At 43.3% G+C, this 25668-nt stretch overlaps 2 protein-coding genes and 1 long non-coding RNA gene across 4 annotated transcripts in view; 2 read left to right on the top strand and 1 right to left on the bottom strand.

Annotated features, from left to right (window-relative positions):
• Positions 1 to 1749, bottom strand: part of LOC144806636 (uncharacterized) — a 67686-nt gene extending 65937 nt beyond the window's left edge. Inside the window, exon 1 of one of the 2 annotated variants that reach the window (XM_078672954.1) lies at positions 1659 to 1749. The gene's annotated coding sequence lies outside the window, so the exon portion shown is untranslated. Of the gene's footprint in view, positions 1 to 1204; positions 1263 to 1658 lie in introns of those variants that run through there. The other variant, XM_078672953.1, reaches the window with a different exon arrangement.
• An 11432-nt stretch (positions 1750 to 13181) lies between these two features.
• Positions 13182 to 22702, top strand: LOC144806628 (uncharacterized). Its single transcript, XR_013605857.1, has 3 exons — positions 13182 to 13237; positions 15692 to 15809; positions 21943 to 22702. It is a non-coding gene; the product is annotated as an uncharacterized LOC144806628 (long non-coding RNA).
• A 554-nt stretch (positions 22703 to 23256) lies between these two features.
• The window catches only part of LOC144806630 (uncharacterized), a 99709-nt gene continuing 97297 nt past the window's right edge, over positions 23257 to 25668 (top strand). The window contains exon 1 of the mRNA XM_078672950.1: positions 23257 to 24342. Within this exon, the coding sequence (XP_078529076.1) occupies positions 23257 to 24342 (1086 nt within the window). The remainder of the gene's footprint in view (positions 24343 to 25668) is intronic.

Below are 25668 nucleotides of genomic sequence, written 5' to 3'. Positions count from 1 at the left end.
CTTCCGCTGCTGGAAATTATACCTGTCTATGGAGACACAAACCGCTGGGCGGTAGTGGCTGTCCAGGTCATCCAGGGCGTTTTTGAAGACATCTGTCTCATTCACTCCCCTCTCCTTGGGCACCAGATTCTTGAACACTCTCACCCCTTCCGGGCCCAGGTTGTGGAGCAGTAGTCTCTTCTTCCTTTCCGAGGTGAATTCCCCTTCATTCTCATCTTCGAGTGCCTCTATATAGTTTTGAAAATAATCCTTCCAGTCCTCCCATTTTAACTGCGGTTCGCCCGGTCTAGGCAGGAATGGGACTGGGGCCATCAGAGCAGACGCTTGATTTGCCATTCTGGCTTCACCTCTGGGGTCTACCCCCTGGGCACTGTGTTGACTGAGTCCACCGGATGCTCCCGCACTCTCTGCCGTGTTCCCTTGCCCTCTGGGACTGCCCGGCGTGCTATCCCTTCTGGTCTGTGTGGGGTCGTCCGTTTGCGCCCCTTCCTCTGACTTGGGGTCAATGCCCTTGGCTGCCAGGGTGCTGGCTATGCTCCCTTTTCCTAGCCCAGCACTGACCTGGTTGTTGGAGCAGGCTCAGGTGGATTTCCGTGGTTGTTTCAGCTGCTGCCACGCCCTCTGCTCATTTATTCCTGGATTTTCTGTTGCTGTGTCCTGCTGTTGTAAATATGGGGCTGTCCTGGGGGGTCAGCTCCTGACCCTGAAGTGCCTGGTGTTCGTGGTCCCAGCCTCGTCGCCAATGTAATGTTATCCTGTTCCCCACATATGCACAGAGTCCAGGTGGTGAGTTACTTGTCTTTATTTCAATTATATATATATAGGTAAATCTCAAGCAAGAGGGCGCCGAGCGTCTAACACGACTGCTCCGGTCGCCAGCTCCGTTATCCCCGCTTTCGCGCCTCCAAACTGGCGCCTACTGCGCATGCGCGCCCTTCGCGCTCCTGTCTATGGCGTGACGCGTCATCGCGTTCACGCTCATAGACTAGAGCGCATCCTACAGTTCTGTGCTGGCATATGTACATTGTTTTAGAAAGATGGTGGAACTATTGATTTGAATGCACTCTCTTTTCTTAAGTCACACATGTATGACGCAGTTCAGAGTCTGGAGAGCTCTGCAGCCCCAGTCCTGAGTGTTGCCTCTCAGTGTCCTGAAGATGCCCCCGCGCTCGAGAGTCACCCTGGGGTCAGAGGCCTCCCTCACCTCTGCTGGAGCCCCGGGGGCACGGCTGCCTGTGAGGAGGGGGTCCGGTGTGTTATTCCCCCCAGGAGTGACGCTCGAGCTCAACAAAATAAAACAAGGCGTCTCACTGCTGCGCACGCGCAGGACCGCGCGTCAGAGCTGCGCATGTGCGGAGCGAAGACACGACGTCCTATCGCCGAGTTAGGACCTGCACGGGATACGGACTGTGAACTGCCCTGCACGGAGAACACTCAGCCTCACTGCGCATGCGCAGAGAGACACTTCCCGCTCATACGCCTGCGCAGAGGAAAGTAATTTCCCCCAGAGGAGCGGACCAAGGAGCTTTGCATTTACATACCTCTCACCCTGTGCTGTGGCGCGAGGCGCCCTCGTGCTCTGCGGCGTGAGGCAGTTATATCTCATTCATTGTGTCCCCGCGCGGACACTGGAATTCTTGTACTTCTTTGAGTCCCACCTGTGCTGGCTCTGAGCTGTCGCCCTTCACTGCGCTCCGTGCTGTGAACTAAATGAAATCTTTCTTGCACCGACTTCTGGAGTTGGATTGTAGTAACATCGGCGTCTGTCCGCCGCGCATGCGCAGTTGTTCTTCCAAGGCCCTCTAACCTTCGTTCCGCAGCGGGAGGCAGTGTCTGTCCTCCGCGCATGCGCACCTAATCCAATGCCTCTTTAGCCCGCGCTGTGGGTAGCAGTGTCTGTCCCCAGCACATGCGCAGTTGTTTATCCACAGGCCCTCTTTTAACCCGACCCACAACAGAGAGCACAGCACCCACATGAAACCCCAGGCGAGGTCATTTATTTAATGCATTCTTATAAAGCGGGGACCTTACCCGAAGGTGTCACAGCACCGTACAATAGAACCAATAGAACCAGTGAGGTTACATGAGAGAACTGTTACAGGATGCGACAAATAAAAATAGCAGCCATAGAATCAAAGCGATGCAGGCAAAAGGCACACAATCTCAAGCACAGCAAGCTCAGACTGTACAAGAACGTAGACATTGGGAGGACTCTGGTTGGGAAGACTTGCTAGCCGCAGCAAGGGCATGAGATCAATTGTTGCAAACGGCAATAAGTCGAGCAGGCCAGCCCAGGACTACCATCTAGATCCTAAACCATGGTTCAAACACTTTGCACATTTATATGCATGTCCGGGTCCCCCTTCAAGCGAGAACTTATGCATAATTAAAGAGCTGACAATGTCCAAGGAGTTTGAACCACTGTATTTTAGTATCTTAGATACTAAGCAGGCTATAGCCGCCATTAAGCCGTCCAAAGCGCCAGCCCCAGATATTATCCCGGGAGACCTCTTTAGACATGACCCAGAGGTATGGGCACTGTATATCAACTTACTGTGCAATGCAATTAGCAGAGGGAAGCCTATCCCTATATCATGGAAGGGCGCAGAGATCGTCCCTATATACAAAAAGGGCAGTAGGGACGATCCCGCTAATTATAGACCTATCAGCTTGATAGATATTACCCAAAAGGTCTATTCAAAGCAGATACTGGACAGGCTAAACAACTGGCTAGTTGACAACAACATATTATCCCCATGCCAGGCGGGGTTCAGAAAAAGAATCAGCACCATAGATCAGGTGTTTAGGCTGCTAACCATTGCCTGGAAGTATACTAAACTAAGATCCGGCAACTTGTATATGGCCTTTATTGACCTAAAGGCCGCTTTCGATTCAATTCCAAGAGATCTGCTGTGGATAAATCTGCTAAATCAAGGGGTTCCCAAAAACTTACTGGTGCAACTCATAAAATTACATGAAGATAATTTTGCAAAAGTGCGCTGGGGTATGGGCGGGGAGTTGACAGAGGAGATACCGGTGAGGAGAGGGTCCGCCAGGGCTGTGTCCTGGCGCCTACCCTGTTTCTCCTCTATGTTAATGATATGGTGGATTTCCTATTGGACACAAACCACGATTCCCCAAAGTTAGGTGGCTCTCATGTATGTGCTCTGACGTTTGCGGATGATACCATCCTCCTCTCACAGACCCCAATGGGACTGCAAAATTTTCTGAATAAGTTGGTGGTGTACTGTAAACAAAAAGGATTGGAAATAAACCCATCAAAAACAAAATACATGTCCATCAGGCCGCACAAAAGTTTAAAGAAAAAGATGATGCTGAATGGCATAGTGATAGAGAGGGTTCACACTTTTGTTTACTTAGGGGTGACCCTAGATTCTAAGCTCTCATGGTGCCCGCATGTCAGAAAATCTGGGACCATTTTAATGCAAAATTCAGTGCCCATCTTGAAAAAGCTCCATGCAACTGGTATCAAGTCCATCACCCCAGCATTGGAGGTATATGAATCTAGGGCCCAAACCGCTTCTCTCTATGGCTCAGAGCTGTGGAGCGGAGAGCAAATCTCCACCTTAACCGCGGGAGAAAACAGGGTTTTAAGAGCCATGGTCCCCCTCCCCCAAAATACACTGGTGATCCCCTACATGTACAATCTGGGGTTAAAACGCATCGAGCAAAGGGCTGTGTGGATGACTTTGTCATATTGGTTTAGGTTATGGGCCACTGATGAACTCCATATCTACAGGCAGGCACTAAGTGAACTTATCGCACTAGATACCCATGTTACTTTCCCATGGCTGGCTAATATACGTAGATGGCTTTTGACCTTGGGGCTTAGTGAGTTCCGGCACCACCCAGAAAGGTTGACCGCAGAATCAAAAAGGGAACTCAGAAGGGTCTATTGGAACTTCACTGTGCACAAAGTTTTACAAAATTTGTGCACAGTGAGTTGGCTCACTCACAAACAATATTCTGATGGTTAAACCAACACCCCGCTTTGAGGCATTTTTAGACCAAATCGAACCCCAATTGGCGAAAATATTGCACTTGAAATTCAGGTATGGGACCCTCCGTGTTAAGTCCTTTACAACCAAATGGGAAAATTGCCGAAAAGGGGGGGAAGATAGTGAGTGTAAAATGTGCCAGCTGGGTACGCAGGAAAATATAGCACATGTTTTGTTCTTCTGCCCCACTTACCTGAGAGCTAGACAAAAATGGATTGTGCCGTTGGGCAGGAATATGGGTGTCAGAAGATATAATGATATGTTACGCATTTTAAAAACAGATAACACCCAGCTTACTGTATTTGGAGTTTTTAGATTTTTATTGGCTATCAACTATATGCGAATGAAGAAGGGTTTGAAATTTTAACTAGGATTCTGCAATAGAGGATAAAAGAACATTAATTGAGTATTGCAGGACTGAATCGCCGAAACGTTTTATTGTATATAGTATTTAATATTTTATAATGTATTTTGTTTATAGTAGTTCTTAATATTTCCTTTTTTAATTGTTACTGTGATAAACATATAAGGGGCACAAGTACCTTTGGGAATACAACTATGATACATATGCACTGTACTTTATTATTTTAATTGTCTATTGCACCGAGAACCTATTGGCCATGTTATTTGCACTGATTCTACTAACTCCAGTTTATTTTGGAATTGCGTATTTGCACAAATGTAATGATACCCAAAAATCTGAAATTTACTTTCTCAAGGATTATGGCATTGGACGGAAATGTTGTATTTATAAATATTGCATTGTTTTTTCTTTTATGATTCCACGAATCGAATAAAGATGTTTTGAATGAAATAGATAGCAATATCCAATCATAATGGTGCAAAATACAGTAAACCTAGGTAAAGTGCATATTGTGAATAGTACAATACAAATGACTTCATAGATCGCACATAGATTTCCGTGCACCCGTAGCTACTCTCAAAAAGGTGCCAATGGTCAACATAAATTAAACATTGTCCAATTTAAATTTGCAGTCAAGAGCGTCTGATAAATTAATAGGTGACAATTTTTTTAAATACGGAATTAGAAACCATAGTGCATATTTCATATAGTATCTACTAAAGAATAAAAAGTGTAAAAGTGTTTGACCGCTGTGACCATCACATGGACATGGCAGGGAGTCACGTTTTGCTTCATAGCTATAGGGAAAACAAAGAAAATATCTTACTGTCCCAGCTCTTAGACGGAATAGGAGGCCTCTCTCCCATTGGGACATGGGTAGTGCAATATAACTTGGTAGACAATGCACAGGGTACGCAATGGATATACATTTTGCAACAGTTTGTTTATTCAATTCCCTTTCTAGTCTTTCCGCGCTATGAAGTGCGTACAATGCTGTCTTTAAAACTTTTTTGTCCATTGATACAGCTGTGTTTGAATTGGCAAACAGTCTACCAAGGTTAACGCTTTTCAGACTCTTGACTACCCCAGGAAGCCATGGAATATCCAATCCTTTCTCACAGCGAAGACTATCATCTATTATGTCCCTTGTGAGAGAAGCCTCGGGATTCTTCATTATGGATAGCCAAAATAGTGTGGGGCGGGCCCTTATGATGTCTTCAATGTATCCTAATTTCAGTTCGCCTTAACATATGTACAGAGGGGTGGAGATTGGAGGGCCAAGAGTTTTCTACAAAATCTATTTTCCTCTGATTGGACGCAAGAGCATTTGGCAACACTCCATACCTTTGCCCCATAGGTAGCTATTGGTACACTCTGGATCTTAAAAATCTTAAAAAAGGCTAGAATTGTTCTCGATCTTTTAGGGCAGAGGAGACTGAGGATTGAGTTAAAATCCCTCGACTAACTTACTTTTACAATATGCCAAGTGTTCACACCAGGTGCCGTTCGCAACAAAGACCATTCCCAGATAAGGTAAAGTAGCAGTGCAAGTTAATTTTTGGTCACCCACAGAGATAAAATTAAAGGACATTTCCTTGGCCCACAAGGCATTATAAAAGATTTCTTAAAATTTGTGCATAAATCTAAGCCGGACATAAAATCTGTGAAACCTCAAACTAAAGTGTACAGTGCATTTGGTGTGCGACCAATAAAACCGCATCATCTGTGTATAAAAGCACTGGGAGAGGTTTGCCTTGAATTCTGGGAATATCATTAGTTAGTGTGGTCAGTGATTTATGTAAATTGTTTATATATATGATAAATAGAAAAGGGGCCAGAACACACCCCTGTGTGACCACTCTGTCATCACTGATGTAATTGGAAACTTCTCCCCCACCAACAGTCCTGACCCGCGCTTTCAGGTCCATATGGAGATAGGCCAAAAAATTAACAAGGGTCTCATCCAGTCCATATTCTAAAAGGATGGACCATAGACGGGACCTATTGACAAAATCAAAAGCTGAGGACAGGTCCATCAAAGCTAAGTAAAGTGGCGAGTGATGTGCAATAGTGTACTTCCCTATGATCAAATTAGGATTAGGGCTTTGCTCGTTTGTGCCAACTTTACCCCTGAAACCTAGTTGACATTGTTCTAAAATCTGATTGTCCTCTGTCCAGGTTAAAATGTTTGTGTATAAAACTCTGCCTTAAATTTTAAGGGTGTTATCTATGAGGGAGATCGGTCTACATAAATCTTAGCTTTGACCCGTCTGGCACTCGTCTTATTTTTCAAATTTTTTCACAATTTTATTTATGTGCTACTCACTCCTTTTAAGTGTTTTGTCCAGAAACACATTTATTCAAAGAGATAAATTGAGAAAGCGGGAATTCCACTTGCAGGAGGAGGTGTGCACATCATTAACATGACCTTGTGTGGTCTCATGACAATCCTTTTGCCATTTTTCTAATAAAAAATCTTCATGACTTTTATTTGGTTTCAAACATCATTTCTTTTTATTCCTTTAATCTTTCGGAGTCAATTGAATTAATCCATTAATTTATGACGATTCGTTACTTTAACATTCAACGTCTACCCAATGCATTTCGGGTCTCGAAGTTGACCCTTCCTCGGGGGTCTGTGTAGGGAAACAAGGGATACAATGAGCTATACAGCTAATGTTTCAACTTAATTAATAATACAGTTAGTTGCTGTTAGATCTACATAAGACAAATACATCAATTGCAAAAGCCGTTTCATTACGTTCTGAATCTTACTGAACTGCGTGCTAACAAAAATGAACCTAGGTTCGTGATTTACCAAACTCGACATATCCGAATTTCTCAACTGTTATTCATAAATTATTGACTCTCTACATTTCAAGTTGTGACCATTACATATCGAATATCTTGAATGCTATGTGACACCAAAGGAGTAATTTATGGTATCAAATGCCCATGTGGGAAACTATATATTGGCCAAACTGAGCGTAAAATTAAGATAAGAATCACGGAACATAAAAGTAATATCCGTATGAAAAATGTAAAATCGACACTGGCAACACATTGGGCTGAATCAGGACACAACATAGCTCAGATGCGTTTCACTATACTGGAGGTGATGAAACCAAGACTGGATTTGGATACTCACAAACAGAGATTAAGATCTGAATATTTTTGGATTCACAGAATGGGAAGTTTATACCCGCATGGATTAAATGATAGGATAGAATTATCCTGTTTTTTATGAACAACTTAGGAAAGCTTTGACCGGGTTCCTGCTACCTTTGTTATGAACATCGAACTATGGTCCCAATCTAAGATGGCTGACATATAAATGAACTACCTGACTCTTTACGTTTTTGATTATTGACTTTTTTCTTCATTTCCATCATTGTTTTTTGTATGCTACTGTATGAAAAAGACAGGAATTGCATTCTGGCTTGTTCTTTGATAGTGAAGTTTAAATCCTGTATGTCAACATTAACTGCGCGTAAAAGTGTTTTGCATTTAAACATTTTGTTTATATCATTCGGGTTCTTTTAACCATCCGGATATAGAGAGGATTTAGATTTAATTCACGTTCGAACAATATAAACAACTTAACCGAGTAGCAATCACGTGATCGCGGTTTTGAGCCTATCGCATGGTTTAAAAGTGGTGAGAATGCATCAGAGTATGTCACCGGTATTCTGATTGGCAGAAGAGACACGGCGCGCGATACTTGACATTTGGCAGTAAGTGAAGTTTGAATGTTTGTTTGGCTTCGGCACGTTAATATTTTAGTTTAGTGTGTTCTTCTTTTGAACAGCGCATAGCATTCAAGATATTGGATATGTAATGGTCACACCTTGAAATGTAGAGAGTCAATAATTTATGAATAAGGGTTGAGAAATTCGGATATGTCGAGTTTGGTAAATCACAAACCTAGGTTCATTTTTGTTAGCACGCAGTTCAGTAAGATTCAGAACGTAATGAAATGGCTTTTGCAATTGATGAATTTGTCTAATGTAGATCTAACAGCAACTAACTGTATTATTAATTAAGTTGAAACATTAGCTGTATAGCTCATTGTATCCCTTGTTTCCCTACACAGACCCCCGAGGAAGGGTCAACTTCGACCCGAAATGCATTGGGTAGACGTTGAATGTCAAAGTAACGAATCGTCATAAATGAATGGATTAATTCAATTGACTCCGAAAGATTAAAGGAATAAAAAGAAATGATGTTTGAAACCAAATAAAAGTCATGAAGATTTTTTATTAGAAAAATGGCGAAAGGATTGTCATGAGACCACACAAGGAGATCGGTCTACAGCAACAAGGTTGTGTGCAATCGCCCTTTTTAAAAATGGGAACGATCGTGCTAGTAGATCATGTCTTAGGCAGTGGGGCATTGGTTAGAATATTAAAAATATTTAACAACAGTGGGGCCCAAAAATCTGGTTTATATTTAATAAGATCGATGGGCAACCCATCAGGGCCTGGAGTTTTATTGCCCACACTCTGACAGATAACCTCCTCAACCTCGTTTATTGATAATGAGACTCAAGGTGGCACCCTGTTAATAAAAGGGTCGGATTAAAAAGCAGGCTCTTGGTAAATAGTGGAAAAGTGACTTTCCCAGGAAGTGCTCATTATGTTGCAGCTGATGGGAGTTAACGGTTGTCCCATTGATCTTAACTCTTTAATGGTAGTCCAAAATATATTCCCATTATTTAAGCTGGCAACATTAATGAGCGCATACCAGTGCTCACCTAATAACTGTTCCTTCCTATTAGCAATAGCCTGCTTATATGTCAACCGTAAGGACTTGACCAAATCATGTCACCTAGGCCTTTGAGATAGGGCCTTGCAGAGCTTCCTGTTGACAATTGAGCACTCCTGATTGAACGATCTAGGTTCGCGCAGTACTGTACAAAAGGGTTTAGACAGCGAGGATTTAATGGCTCCACTGAGTTTGGTAAAGGCGCTGATAGCCACTGGGTGTGCAACAGGGCCTCTAAACAGATGTTAATAAGATTCATGTTTCCACTAACCAGTTTAGAGTACAACCTTGCAACATTCCAGCTTAAGATGAGGAGGTCTGAACTTGCTGAGGCCTTCGTTTGCATAGGGGGATACGTGGGTTGTGGGAATAATACACTCAGTTACTGGCAGGGCATGAGGTAACCTAATATCAGGATCAGTATTTTCCCCAAAAGTTGATAGTCAGTCTTGGGTCTCTAATCCAGATAAGGCCTGGAACCTATTAGAGGTAGTAATTCAAGAGTAATTGTTGGTGAAAGGAGCATGACTTGGTTTGTAGAAATAACCAAGGGGTAGTGCACTTATGTTAGTGCTATTAGGTGTTATGAATTCGCAACACCTTAGTAGGTGTCTCGCCAAAGAAGGTCTGCGAAAGTTAATTAGAATACTTTACCCTTCGATATTTTTTGTAGATGCACTGACTCACCCAACCCTGCGTGCCATAATAATATCCTATATTTCGGAAAATTCGAAGCTACTATGCCTTGATAGCCCGGCCGCACATTTATCGCGTAGCTGGTCCCATGACTCATACTGATCCCTCTTTAAAGTAGGTACTCCTGCCAGTACCAACACATAAGGGCAAGCAGCGGGCGGCAGACTCAGGACATCCTGATTAGCCATTCATACTTGGGGCGGCAGGAACATTAATGCACAAGGTACTAGACAACCTGTTCTGATTCGAGCTCCTGGGCCAGTTTAACCTATTAGCAACATCCCTGGTGGGGTTGGTATTTGAAATGCTTATTGGTATAGGGGTATGGGGGACCCTTTCCTATCTATAGGCAATTGAGGCAGCCTCTGGATTGATCGTATATTGGGTGAAGGGTGATTGCGGGAGCAGTAACTCTGGCGGTTTGCAACACAATTTCGGCATCAAAAATACTCATACCAACACCTACACTATCGATGGCCCTGCTCCCATCAACCTCTTTGATTTCGGCCACCTTTTACCCCACTGTCCCCTTAAAATGTTTGGCTACTAAAATAGCCACCCGCCTTCTTATCCAGGGGAGATGAAAAGAACAGCTGGGGAAAGAGTCGTGACCTCATTCTATGCCAATCTTTGGAGAGGAGCTGTGTCTCCTGGAGGAGGCACACATCTGCCTCCATGTTATCCATGGATGGTCCTCCTTTTATTGGGATTGTTGAGACCTCTCGCATTGAGAGTGAGAATTTTCAGTGTGGGCTGGGAAATAGCGTGCCATAGTGAGTGCACCAGCTTTGGCCTGTATTTGGGTCCCTGTGATCCCTCTTCCCCCTGAGCTCTTAACGTCTGCCCGGCCTCCATTGTCCTTTGATCCTCTCTTCAACGCCATTAACCTGCATACCAGTTCTCCACCCTCCCCTCCCTAACCCCAACTTAGAAACCCATTAACCTCAAATTGCCCAGGGCCCGCCATTCATACGCGCGCGTCCTTGGAAGTCGGAATAGTTGGGAACGTGTGTGGCCAGTTACCCGTGTCTCTACACTCCCCGTGTGTCTGCCCTCCCCGTGTCTCTACGCTCCACGCAGACTTCTTCGCTGCCCACCCAGCCTTGCAAATGTCACTTATCTGTCCATCAGTCGTTCATGGTGTCATCATGAGGGAATGTCTCCTTCGACAATGTCTCCAGCACTGCCAGTCTTTTTTGTGCCATAGTCTTGGGGTCCGGTCTCGTCGCTCGCTCTGTGCTGTGCTCCCGTTGACCTTATGCCATCTTTCTCGAGGAGTTTTGGTCTGTGGGCCCTCTGTCTCCTCCTGGATTGGATTCTCGATGCCCAGCACCTGGCAAGTGTCCTGCATGGATCTGAGCTAGATGAGTTTGCCCTGACATATGGAAATCAGCCGGAAAGGGTGACCCAAAGAATACGGTATTCCTTGATTTCGAAAGCGCGTGGTTGCCACTCGGAACACCCAACACTTTTGAAGGGGTTTTAGAGCCAGGTCCTGTTACAAGGCTATGGAGTGGTCCTGATATCTTAGTGGTTGCTTGTCCCTGGCAACACGTAGTATTCAGTCTTTTAGGTGAAAGTCTGGAATGTAAGCCAAAATATCCGTTGGGGGCGCCCAGTATGCTCCTGAAGAGACCCTGCAGGTATTGTGTGATGTCTGGCCCTTCCTCTTTAGGTGGAAATCCCTTAACGCGGATTTTGTTTCGCCAAGACCGATTCTCCAGGTCTTCAGTGTGTGCCTGGAGATCGCTCTGTTGAGCCTTGAGCCGGAGTATCTCTTGCGGTAGATACTCCACCTCCTCTTCCCGGGCTTCCTCCTGATCCTCGATGGAGGCCACACGGTCCCCAACGTCATCAACGTCCCGCCTTATCATAAGGCGGGACGTTGATGCCGTTTGGGAACGTGTGGCCTCCATCGGTTATCTCCTTCCTCTCCCCCGCTATTTCCCTTTTCAGCGTCTGCAAGTTGCCTTGTAATGCACCGAATAGCCACTAAAAAAGGCGTGGGTAACTGGGGCTTCAGAGGTGTCCGCATCTTGGCTGATTTGTGTGGTTGGGGAGAGCCTCCCTTTTCCGCTGCAGGTCATCGGGAGCTTGGTCAGCATCGTTTTTAGATTCTGATCCTTCTTGCTTCTCGCTGAGGACATGGCAGCTATATCTCTTACCCAGCCCCAGTGGGTGGCTGTCACCGGGTTGTCCTCTCGCTGAGCTCCACTACGCTGTTGCATGATTGTGAGGGCCGGAGGTGTCACTCCCTTTCAGTCTCGTCCGGGCCTTGCTGCCTTCGACTGTCTGCTATTGCCCTGGTGGGCTTCTGCTGCTTGTTCTCAATACTCTAAGCACTTTGCGCCCAAACCTGCCGTGAATTCCCCTGTAGGCCAGCAGGCCTATATGAGCCTGGAGCACTAGATGTCTTCTAGGACCACTGCGGCTAATTCCTGCACTATGTGCTTGCAGACCGTGGCCTCCGGTTTCCTCTGACTTGGCAGTCAGCCCCAGAGAGACTAATCCAGCCCGGGCCCCTCATCCATTGGCACCTTGTGATTCTTACAGCGTTACAGTTCATATCTCATTCCCCTTATTGGATTTTGTCATTTTAGTGTCATTTTGTTTAATACACTTTACTTTATTTTTTATTTCTATTTCGGTTTTGATTTTTTATTGTTTTGCATTTTGACTTTAACTTTTTTGGTTTCTTCATAAATATTTTACATATTACCTTAAGTTAAGCCTGCCTGTTTGGTGCTTAGGTACCGGGGGGTTGATCCTAGGTTAATTGAATGGCTTTGAAAGTTCATTCTGACAACGGTTGTGATTGTTCCTCATCTACCGCAAATAATAATTCAGTTTCTTACCGAAACTATCTGAAATTATCTGCAAAACAGGCAGGAGAGAACCTACCAGGGTTGAAACACCCTGTGGACAAATTGGAATATGGGAATAGTATTGTGTAGCAATAGAACCACTAAAAAAACTTCAGCTTGCAGAAGAACCAAGAATCACGCTTGAATGTCACAACTTTTTAAAACAAAGTAGTCAGGAAAGTGTGGCGGATATATTGCAGCTCTTTGCATTTTGACAGCCCCAAGCAAATTTGAGAACAGAGTGGATGTATGTAGCAGAGACGAGTCTGTTCACCCAATGTGAGTGGTGATATCCGCTTTGCTGATCTGCCTGAAGTTATGATGCTGCCGACAGTAGCGTGTCTGCTAAAAGCGATGGCGTGACTGGTGGAACAATAAAGCCAAATAAGAGAAAGTTATCTTCCGACACCACAGTCTTTGTGACAGAGACCAGTAACACTGAAGACTCTGAGACTCACAGCAGTAATTTCTCCTTTTAGAGCGTTATTGCTGCAGATGGAGTGAAGCCAAGAAGTAAGCACATTACTAAGGTACCAACAAAGTTTAATATTGTTCATTTGTATTAACTGTTTCTCTTTTGCAGCATTTGGAAAAGCATTTTCTAGTTTTGTTGCTTTTTGTTTAGTTTTTTATTGTAGGCTCTTATCATCGGTTTAAAGGGAAAGATGTTGTAGTATGTGACCTTAATGCTGCAGTTTGCATTTCATTACCATCATTTGCTTATCCTGGAAAATCTCCAGGGTGTAGGAGGTTTGTTGTTCCAGAGTTAATTCTTCAGCTTCTGGGCAGTTGTCGCTCTGTGGCGATCTGTGGCCCTGTTTCTCTACTCTCTTGTAGCAGCTCCTATCAGAGCTTCATCCTTCCGCCAACGATAATAAGATGCCAGGCATCACCCTGCACACAACATAGAGTATGTTGGGTTAAGTCCATCTGCTCTGCGCACTTAGAGCGAAGATAAAGTTCTCCGGACCCATCAGGCTGTGAATGTAACCTATGGGGTTAAGATGAAATGTAGAGTTTACCTCCTTCCTGAGTGGCTCCAGACTGCTGTGTGCAGACCCGATAGCTGGCAGCACCCTGGAGTATGTATGTATAAATCAGATTATGTTGGAAGTAACCTGCAATATAATGGCAGGCAGCACCCTGCCGTAGAGTAGGATTTCTCATAGTATTTTATTTCCTGAGACATTAATGGAGATTGTCTTTTAACAGGCAGAAGAACAACACTGACCATACATTTTTCTGGGTTTGTCTTTAAAATGATGTACACATTCGGAATGGCATTTTGTTCTGCTGGAATAATAACACAAGTTATCTTGCACTCTATTTTGTTGCATGGATTTTTGGCTGCAATGCATTCCATGTTTCATTCAAACGTGCTTTCTACAGGGCACATACACGATTTGCTGCTGTAGAGAAATAATGCTCCTGTGTACTGTGGCAGACTCAGAAATATTGAAAAACTTGATTTCTCTTTCAGCACTTCCTAGTAAAACCTTTCAATTTTTGAGTTAATCATTTAGCAGAAACATAACTTTGTACCATTAAAATAGTTTTGATGGAGAACATTCATGTGGGGTTAGGACTGGCTCGACCAGAGTGCTTGCTGACTTGGAGGAGTATGGAGTTGACCGCATTGCCTGGTCCGGTGTGGAACCAAGCCAGCGATGCTTTGCTGCAGGCTCATTTGCCCTGATAGCTGGTCAACAGTTTGAGGAGGAGGAGGCGAAGAGCTGGCTAAGTGTGCCATGAGGCTGGCAGTTCAGTACATCCCTGAGAAGTGAGCTTTGAGTTGATGTAGTGTTCCTCTTATACCACGTGCAATTCACCCTCTCCAAAGCCTCAAGAATTCCTGGGTGTGAAGGGCGGCGGATTCTGATTGGGTGCGTGATAGTTTTCCAGAAACTCATGTTCTTGATTGTTCATGTTTGTCAGTAGTTAATTAAACACGCCCAGGGGTTTTATCTCTTCAGTGACACAAGCTGCAATAAAAGTTTCTTTGTCGTTGCAAAAAAATATGAATGGCCGACGAGCCTCTGTAGGTCAAAGAATGGAAGGACTGGGGAACTGTCATTCATCTCACTGCTAAGCTGCGCAGTGTGATGCTTCATCCTCCGTCAGGCCGCTGATTTTGACCAACATCGCTTAGAACACTGGGACTTTAGAGACCATCCTTTTAATGAGAACAGTAAAACTACAAGTCCCTTAAGCAATAGTGGTGGAAGGTGTCACGCATGACCTGGGACAACATACGATTCAGCACATCCAGTTCCATTTTTTTTGTTTTAAATTTGTTTTCTTGATTTTAAGAGCAACAGTAGACACTACATTGTGAAGGAAATGCATCAGGCATGAAAGGCAATCAAGACAGATAAGTACACAGTCTCTACCAATCGAATAGATGGCTAGGTGTAGTTGACATAGCAAAGGTACAGTGCCTGGGTTGCAAATGTCACGTGTAGTGAGGCGACGATGTTGTAGGAGCAAAAACCATAACCAAAACACCTACCCAATCCCCCTTCCCCCTTCCCCATCCCCCCCAACCCAGTGTGCCAAACATGTGAAACAAACACAGATGCAATTGTGTAATAACTATCGCAGTTACCCATGGGATCACGAGGAGTCATGTGTGGTCTCTGTGAGTCGTAGCAAGCGAAGGTATTTGGGGCACGTGATCTTGTTGAATTCTTTGGACAGGAGGGAAAGCAACGGGAGCCATACCTTCCGATAAGCAGCCGTAGAGTGTGTGAGTGTGGCATGGATACGTTCCATTCCTAAGGTGAATCATATTTTATGCAACCATCCCGTGTGAGTTGGCCTGGTGTTGGAACCCCAGAGGGACAGAACGTGTTGTGTTGCGGCTTGCACGGCGATCCCCATCCAGTTCCATTTTTTAAGTATTTGAGACAATATTGAATTTATACCCTTTGTTTTTTATGGTCACGAGTCATCAGAATACTAAAAACGTGTCTTTTTTTTTTAAGGTCAATTAAGTAATGGTCACCAGCTTGGAAGCTCTGTTCATTCTTCAGTGTTTGTCATTGATCTCCATGAGTGGCTGGTTTCGGTCTGCCCCTGCATCATTCCCGATAACTCACACAGGTAAGGAGCTTGTAGCAGTAACATGATAACCCTGTAGTCGTCTGTAAGAAGTGCGCTCCGAGGCAGGTATCCGATAATTTTTGTGAAACAAGGAAGGGCCAATATCTGCTATGTACATTTGTTAAAATAAAACACAGTTATACTGTTCCGGAGGTTCAGTCCCAGAGACATTATCTGTAACTGAACGCAGACACCCTAGGAAACATGTGCTTTTAAGACAAGTTGCGGTCACTCACCTGAAGGTGACATGCTTCATCATTGGGCTATACTCCTCACCAGGCCGGCACTACAATGCCTGGCGGGTACCACAAGAGGGCATTTTGTTGGAGAGCTTTTAAGAAATACGCCGGATGAGCATAGTAGGACAGAGGATGTTGTGTCATGAGATGTGAGATTGGTGAAGTCTGAATATTAAATCAACTATCGACCAGTTGCCACAATATAGTTAATGTGATCATCCTGGTCCATGTTGAGATTAAAAACAGTGGCAGAGAAATTGAGGAGCTAATGGCCCGTATATCTGTGTGAAAATGTCGATCACCTATGGACCTGCTGGTAAGCTGGGGTCTATACTTCAGGTCAACCTTTTTCATGCCTTGTGCAGTCATGGAGCAATCTGTTGGCATTTCATCAGGACCAAATATGGGAAAACAGGTAAATGTGACCTAACCTTCTCCACAGCGTGAGGAGCTCTGGAACTCAAAGCCCTGCACCGTGCATAGGTGATAAGGTGCCTATTAACATCTTACTACCACAGGTGAGCACTGCCTAACAGGGTGCACTAGATACGGTAACCCTCATAAAATTCAGAACAAACTGACTTATCCAATAGCGAGGACGCCGCATCAGAGGGCAACTGGTTTGAAAAGCACATGCTTCCTAGGGTGCCTGCGTTCAGTTAGAGGTAATGTCTGTGGGACTGAACCTCCATAACAGTATACTGTGAGTTGATTTGTATGAAGAATGTGTATACTGGACTGTCATTTTCCTCTTCATCTCTTATGATATGTAAAATAAAACACAACACACTGGGAGGCCAACAAATCTATCATACATTTAATGCAAAAATAGCAAAAGGCCAAGCAAACTACCAAGTGACAATTGTCTTTGCAATGGACGAGAGCATCCACCCTAAAGCAAGTTGGAGTATATAATCCTAATGCTCCCCATGTATTTTTATACACTTTTCTCCTAATACAAGTCAATGAAAAATGAACACGTGATAGAAACAGTTACTGAAACGACACTAATGATTAGGAGGCAGGATCTTCTCTCGAGAGGAATGTGAGGAGTCTGTGAGGTGCAGATAAAAGATACACAGACAAGCTGCAGAAGTCAATGTTTCTGGAAATAACACTTCTGTTTGTCAATGTTCAATTTACTACAAGATGCAGGAAAGTATGCAGATGGACATCACTAAATAAAATGTTTCTGGGCCCTAATAGAATCATGTAACTTTGCAGGCATATTAAGGCGAACAGACACGTCAAATTAATATAAGAACATTGTAATTTGGTAATGTAATATATCAATGCATGTTGTGGCATTCATGTGTAACCAATTATCGGTGTTAAAGAAACCAGTATATCCAGTTATGCTTTCTCAATTCCTTCTTCCTAGAGGCCACCACTGCTGCTAGCCAGCCGTATTCAGCAGTGCCTCCTGTGACCTGGAATCCTGTATTTAATCAATACCAAAGGTCGTCAATGCTTCTAGCCAACCCCGGTCACTGGTGCCACTCGCACCCCACCACCCTTGGGCCTGTTATTCGTTTTGCCAGCTCCAGTCAGTAGTGGCCCCTTGGGCCTGTATGTAAGCCTACTAGCCAGCTCCTGTTAGTACTGGCCTCTGGGACCTGTTATCATTCTAGCCAACTTGAGTCATTAGTAGCACCTTGGGACTAGTGATCATACTAACCAGCTTCAGTCAGTATTGCCCCCCTGAGACCTATTATCCTGCTAAGTAACTCCAGTCAGTAGTGACCCCTGTACCTTAAATCCTGCAAATATTCAAAACCAGAGGTCAACTCTACCGCCAACCAGTTCCAGTCAATATTGACATGCATTGCTACCCTGCTTGGAATGAATAACAGAGGCCAGCGTTGTTTCTAGCCAGCTCCAGTCACCAGTGGCCCGTCACATATTATCCTCAATAGGATCAATGCCCAAGGCCTGTGCAGCTGCTAACCTGCTCTAGTCAGCAGTGACCTCCCAGACCTGTTATTCTGCATATAATCAGCAAGGCTTCGGCCCTAATAACACTCACCCCACATCCTTTTGGTATATTAGCAATGTAATTTATGTACATCATACGGTAGGTACCGCACTATATCACACGATTCCAAAAACAAAGAAAATCGAAATTTGTCTAACCGTTCAGCACTGTTCAAAAATGACCAAATCACAACAAGCACTATAGCCTGCACCATCACATGGCACACTCAGCCACAACATGACAAGATACCACGCCAGGGATTTGGGGCCATTAATCCTCTGTTCGAGGCATGTGTGCTGTAGATGCACATGCTTTGCATACTCCTGCCATCTTGTGTTGGGCCCGGATGTTTGCAAGTTGTTTCATTATTACCCCTAGATTTATATTCCGGCGTAAAAATTACCTGCACCACTTAAAACATCTCTATTCGTTTCATCCCCTCTGATACTCTCCCTCTTTGCTCTATTTGTTTCCAATTGTGATGGCTTATTTTCCACCTGTTTATTACATTCCTCCACTTGCAGCATTTCTAAGGACTGAATTTTCCCATTCTCTATCATTTTTATACTATCAGCTTGATTGTTAAGCATTTATTTTTTATAACTGCTTGTACCTCCGATAGATCTTTATTAAATAGAGGGTAAAAGGGTTTTGTTGGAGACATTTGTTTACCCTCACCTTCACAATATGATATTTGGTCATGGTTATTTCCAGTGTTCAATCTCACTATATCTGATGCATTTGTATTTTTGATACTTTTAGAAGCTTTATTTCTTGCTTTCCGTTGTTTTTTCCTCTGTCTTTTTGATAGATGAACTTCCGGAGATGCGTCTGTCATTGTTGATTGTGTCGTGCATAGGTTTATCACTTCTTGATCTTTTGTTTTATCATCTATTTTTTCTTTAAGAACAACAGTATTGTCTTTACATTTTATTGTATCTTTAGAGGGGCAGTCGGTCTTGATGGTTTGAATTCCCACATTAGGAAAATTCACTTTTACATCGTCAATTATTGTTTTTTAAATATCGGGAATGGTAGCTAGTTTGTTAATTAGTGGGGCACAACTACACTCTGCATACGTAGATATTGGCTGAGATTGTGTCCTTACTATTAGATTATTTTGCGTTGTTATCTTCTGCTCAATTCCGGTAACAGAGGATGCCATAGCGCTCGAGATCTATTTCGACCTCCTTTTTGTTGGACTGATATGTTAAAGCTTCCAGAGTTAATTGCAAGGTTTTGAAGAATAAATCCCAAATTGCTCCCGCGTTCCCACTTCCTGGTGCCTGAGTACCTCAGCTATGGTGTTACCCATTTATGAATGATAGATCCTTATACTCCTCTTTTTGTGGTCCTTGAAAATCATGTCCCTCGTCACAAGAATGAATGAATTGTGGACTACTATTCAAAACGTCTTTTTGATACGGAGTACTCCAACGCTGCAGAGTTTCTGGGTTGCTGTTGCATTCGTCCTTATTAATTTGAGATCCGTTATTTTGATTACATTTCGGCTGGTCCTGTTTTTTAACTGAATTTATTTTAGACGGAGTAAGATCCGATTGCAGTGGGGTATTGGCTTCCCTTATGATTTTCACCCCACCATTTAGCTCATTTGGAGCTTCTTGCTCTGGTTGATTTATTTGGCCCAAATTAGATGGTTCCCCTATACCGTTAGCATTTCTGATTTTTACTTGCACTTCTATTGGCATTGGCTGCCTAGTTGGTAGTAATTGCTGAGTATCTTCCATTGTTAGATTTGTGCATTTTGCGTCCTCTTGTTGTGAACGACCAGTAAGTGGAATAGTTAACATCTCTAGGTCCATTATTCCACCCAGTGGTTGACTTGGTCCTTAGTTGAATTTGACATTCGTTCGACTTCAGCTTCAGACTCAGGGTGGCCTGGTTCACTTACTCCTTGCTTAGGGGATATAATATTTGTTCAACTCAGTGGTTTAATTGGGGTTTGAAGATCACATGGGTTAGTTAGCAATGTTAGCCTAGCACCATTTGGATCTTTCATAAAATCAAACTTTGACGGCGACTTTCCCAGTTTCCCAAATGTATGGACCTTAGATGATTTAAAGGACTGTATGTCACCTGCCTGTTTTATTTTAAACGTATCTAGTTTTAGTGTGTGTTGTATTTTTCTTTTCCTTTTGATAGGAGGGAAAGGTGGCCGCTCCTTTACTGACCTCATAATACACCCTCTAAGGTGAAGAAGTCTTGCTTCTTTCAGAGAATCAAACGGGCCAAAGGGTGCTTTGATAGGACAAAAACACCACCAAATACCTCCAAGGGAAAACACCCGCAAAGCACACCATGGTACAGAATCCGCCGGTACTGCTGGTTACTTAATTAATTATTTAATTAATCGAATGATTAATATCCGGGCTCCGGGTAGGGCTATAGTCTAGGCCTGTAGTCTAGGCATGAAGAGTAATTCAGGGGTCGAGGGGTGCTTCAACAGGGTCAAAGTCTATTGTCACTTTCCCCTTTGCATAATTTCTCAGATTTTGTATTACAGACTTATTACAGACTCCAAAGGCTCAGCGACTTACGGACCGATCAACCTTAGCTACCCACCACACACCTCTTGCCACCTGTCACTTACCACTCACTGTTCATTACTTGATCGTTGCTATTCATCGCTGACAAGAGTACAAGGGAGAATGCTGCCAATCGTTCAGGAGCAAGAGCGGGATCCAGAGCCAGTCCCACTACAGACGGCAGATGTAGGCACTTCCCTCCACTCCTCGGCCCCGCTCTGCTCTGCTCTGCTCAATGCTTAGTAAATACGTAAAATAAGGCAGCAGGCCAAGGCTCCTCTGTGCCCTCTGTGCTCCTCTGTTCTCCTCTGTGCCTCTGTGCCCTGCTGCAGCCGCTGCACCAGCAGCACAGCAGGCCAAGGCTCCTTTGACCCCTGCAGCGGCCGCCGCATGAGCAGCACTAGCAGCGCCTTAGCACCGTGGTGCTGGCAGCGGCCGTTCCTGCCCCCACAGCAGATCTGTAGAACTCAAAGCCCCCGTATAACAGGACGCGGGTGAAGCGGGAGAAACCTTCGGGAGTGGGAACTGGTCACAAAACAAACCTGGGCAGTCGTCCCAGGCTCTGCTCCGCTTGCTCGTCAACTCCTCCTTGGCTCGGCCCCTCAGCTCTACCCGGCACGCTCTGCACTCAATGCCGAATCACAGGCCGACAACGACTGTGAACACCAACAGAGGGAAGAATTGTGTATTTCTCCCAGTTAAAAAAAAAACAGCCTAAGTCTTGGCTGCTTCTACTGCACCCAGAGTCTTATGCGTCTTTGCAGTCTACTTTTTCTGTCTGGAAAAAAATTGGGTCCTGGTCCAGGTGCAGAAAAACCTAACAACTGATAATCAGGTGGAATAAAATGAACACATGAAAGTACGCCTTAATTTCATTGCCCTTGATTCATACTCTGGACCATAGTTGAGGGATAGGTCTAGGCATAGTCCTCGCAGCACACAATAGATTTGCTTGAGGCAGAGGCCAAATCTAAAGTCAGGATACCAGATACAAGTAGGTGGTATTTCAGGGCAGGGGAAAACACCTGTTGTCCGTGAACGAGTAATTCCCGTCCCAGAAATCTACATTACAAATTAATTAATAGTATATATTTTTTTAATATCTGTTTGGTGCCAGTCCATATGACTTTAATATCTGCCTTTGGGAATCTATGTTACAACTCCATAGGGTACATGTATCCTTGGTGAACTTAATAAAATGTTGAAAATTCTACAAATCCTCACTCCTACATCCAAGTACTCTCAGGCTACAATTCTACACTCTGCTCTGTCTGAAAAACAGCTCAACATTTTCAAAAGTCTGCATTGATTTGGCTTGTAAATAATATTTTTGGAAATGTACATGTATTAACTACTTAATTTTAATGCTATAGGTGATTGAAATTACCGACGAAGAAAGCAAGATTTAGCACTAAGCAACTGAATGTCAGTGCCATAACAAGGATTATTTTGAAAAACTGAAGGACATCCAGCATTCTCCGTTTAAACAATTTCCCAAAATCTAGGTGTGGTGAGGAAAGTACAATACCTGTAAGTGAAGTCTCTAATTTTGCATTTCATTAACCCAGAGCAAAGCCATATCTGTGCACACGGGATCAGAAATAATGTAGGAACACCACTTCAGCATCCTCATCTAAAATATTATCAGAAAGACAAATTGCCTCAGCATGACAGAATAACGTCCATCTAAAGCATTATGTAATTCCAGAGAGGAAGCACACACTGCATAAAAGAAAGTTATAACAAAAGGTATCTTCTGCATACCATCAAAGAAAAGACGCTGAAAGAAGACTCTGAAGCTGACACGTTAACAAGCTAAAGATTGAAAAAACACCTTTGTTCAACAACCATTTTTAACCAGTTACGCAGGTTTGAGACTATCTTCCTCTGGATAGAACACCAAGACCCACTCTGCTCACTCTTTGGACAACCTTAAAAATTCACCACTTTATTGTGTTCATGACCATCTCAGATTGTTTCTTTTTTATTGTGTACTGTTCTGTAATTCTATGTAAATCGCCTCAACATTATCGGCTGTGCGTGAGTGATATGTAAAACTGTTAAATTTAAAAATGGATTAAAGGAGCACCGTTGCGCTATAGGTAATTTAAATAAATCCTCGTCTTCAGAACTACAAACCTTAACCTTACACCAAACATTCTAACGCCCTCAGTTACTGCCTTTACGTCAGTGCAAAAAGATACTTATCAGTTTAATCATTCAATATCAGAGCAACACCTTATTACTGTATTGCTAAGAACCTATACAAATAGATTGGAGAAACACTTCAGTCACAAAATAATTTGCTGCGGGAGAGGCTATAACCTAAAGACTATTATCTGCTAGAACAATTTCAACAGGTGTTACAGGGTTTCTTCCAGACATATTTTGCTCAATTGAAGTGTTAAGAAGATTACACACAATTTCTTTTAGAGATAAATGCTGAACATTATCTAAACAATCCAGACTCTAAAATCCGGTTCACTCTTACCGTGGCATATAAGTAAGAGAAAACTAAACGTAGAGATATTAACTCTAGGTATACACCTTATAAAAACACGGACTGTGAGAACAAATTCAGTGTTCAAACCCGCCTCAATCAAGGCAAAATAACCGAAGTTGGGGAAAGAAGTTACCTGTGCGAAATAAGATACAGCCATACATATTATCTCACAGAATTTGACAGAATGCACACTGGGGGAATCCACTCTCAGTGTAATGTATGCCAAAAAAGTTTCAGGCGTAAATCTTATCTCACTGAGCATATGAGAATCCACTCTGGGGAAAAACCTTATCAGTGCTCTGAATGCCAGAAAAGGTATAGTATCAAACCGAGTCTATATCGACATGCATTAACCCACACTGGGGAAAAACCTTATCAGTGCTCTGAATGCCAGAAATGTTTCAGTCAAAAATCCAGTCTCACTCAGCATAGAAGAACCCACACTGGGGAAACACCTTATCAGTGCTCTGAATGCCAGAAATGTTTCTGTGACAAAAGAAGTCTTTCTCGACATACAATAACCCACACTGGGGAAAAACCTTATCAATGCTCTGAATGCCAGAAATGTTTCACTTACAAAAACAATCTCACTCTGCATAGAAGAACCCACACTGGTGATAAACCTTACCAGTGCTCTGAATGCCAGAAATCTTTCATTGACAAAAAAAGTCTCACTCGTCATATAAGAACACACACTGGGGAAAAACCTTATCAGTGCTCTGAATGCCAGATATGTTTCATTCAAAAAAGTAGTCTCACTCAGCATATAAGAACCCACACTGGGGAAAAACCTTATCAATGCTCTGAATGCCAGAAATGTTTCATTTACAAAAGCAATCTCACTCTGCATAGAAGAACCCACACTGGGGATAAACCTTACCAGTGCTCTGAATGCCAGAAATCTTTCATTGACAAAAAAAGTCTCACTCATCATATAAGAACCCACACTGGGGAAAAACCTTATCAGTGCTCTGAATGCCAGATATGTTTCATTCAAAAAAGTAGTCTCACTAAGCATATAAGAACCCACACTGGGGAAAAACCTTATCAGTGCTCTGAATGCCAGAAATATTTCATTGACAAAAAAAGGCTCACTCATCATATTAGAACCCACACTGGGGAAAAACCATATCAGTGCTCTGAATGCCAGAAATCTTTCAGTGAAAAAAGCAGTCTCACTAAGCATATAAGAATCCACATTGGGAAAAAACCTTATCAGTGCTCCGAATGCCAAAAATGTTTCAGCTATAAATCTCATCTCACTGAACATGTGAGAATCCACACTGGAGAAAAAAAATTATCAGTGCTCTAAATGTCAGAAAAGATTCAGTGGTAAAGATGGTTACAAGCGCCATAAGAAAACACGCCATCAAAATAATTAAGTTCTCAGAATGGCAGAAAAGCATCAATTTTAAACTCAATCTCACTCTACATGAGCAGACGTACACAGGGAAAAAACATTACCAACGCTGTGAATGCCAGGAATTCCTATTTGAAAGGCACAGCCTCACTAACCATAAGCGACTCCATACTGATGAAAACCTTATGAGTGCTCTGAATGCCAGAAAAGCTGCAGAGAAAAACACTATCTCACCATGAGAAACTCCACACTGGAGAAAATCCTTATGCCATAAAAGCTTGAATCTGAAAGACAGTGTTATGCTTCATGAGAGATCCCACTCTGGGGAAAAACCTTATGAGTGCTAGAAATGCAAGCAAAGTTTTGGTTACAAATCACTTCTCACTTGACATGAGCGAACTCATACGCGGGAAAAAAGCCTTATGTGTGTTCTGAATGCCAGATAAGGTTTAATCACGAATACAATGTCACTTCACATGAGAGAATTCACACTGGACTAAAGCCTTATACAGGAGGGGAAAGCCAGAAACATTATACTCAGAAAGGAGATCTCACTAAACTTGAGAAATGCATCCACATGAGGTGAAAAGTAAGGTGTATCTTGAGATGCAGAAATGCTTCTAACAACCTGACTTTACATGAGAGAGCACATATTGTAGTTGCAATAGGATTCATCAAGAAACTCTTGCAGGATAACTTAGGCTGCCCGCATTCAACCTGCAAAGAAATTTAAGCCCTGGAAATATTTTTAATTGCAACAGAATCCACAATTTGAGTATCTGAAAGTTACAAAACTCTCCAGGTCTTTACTTTACACAGAGACGTGTTAGTGCTTGCAAAAATCAAATAATTGCCAAAAAAATCACAATAATAATGTCTTACATTTTACTCCACCCAAAAGGTTTCTATTCACCCTTGTTTCTTAACATATGACTGATATCTATATTTTCATGATAAAATTAAGCATATGCGGAGTTCCTCAATGAAGAACTCCGGACAGTGAAAAAAAAACTCTGGCAGTCTACGCGGAGTTCCGCAAGTTGCGGAGTACGTAAGGGTCATGCCGTTTGTGGTGATTTTGATCTCCTGGTGTTTGTCCCGCCCTGAAAAATAATCGTGAATGGCACCAAGTGCAGCGCAAGAGGGTGCAGCTGCTTCTACTCGAGCGGCAGCTTTGTCAATGCGAAGGAAGTTTTCTCAACGCAAGTGGTTGTGACCTGCCGCGACCACTCGCAT

Source organism: Lissotriton helveticus, assembly GCF_964261635.1.
Source record: "Lissotriton helveticus chromosome 1_1 unlocalized genomic scaffold, aLisHel1.1 SUPER_1_unloc_91, whole genome shotgun sequence".
NCBI lineage: Eukaryota > Metazoa > Chordata > Amphibia > Caudata > Salamandridae > Lissotriton > Lissotriton helveticus.
Note: the sequence above shows the minus strand (reverse complement) of the source record. Positions and strands in the feature narration are given on the sequence as shown.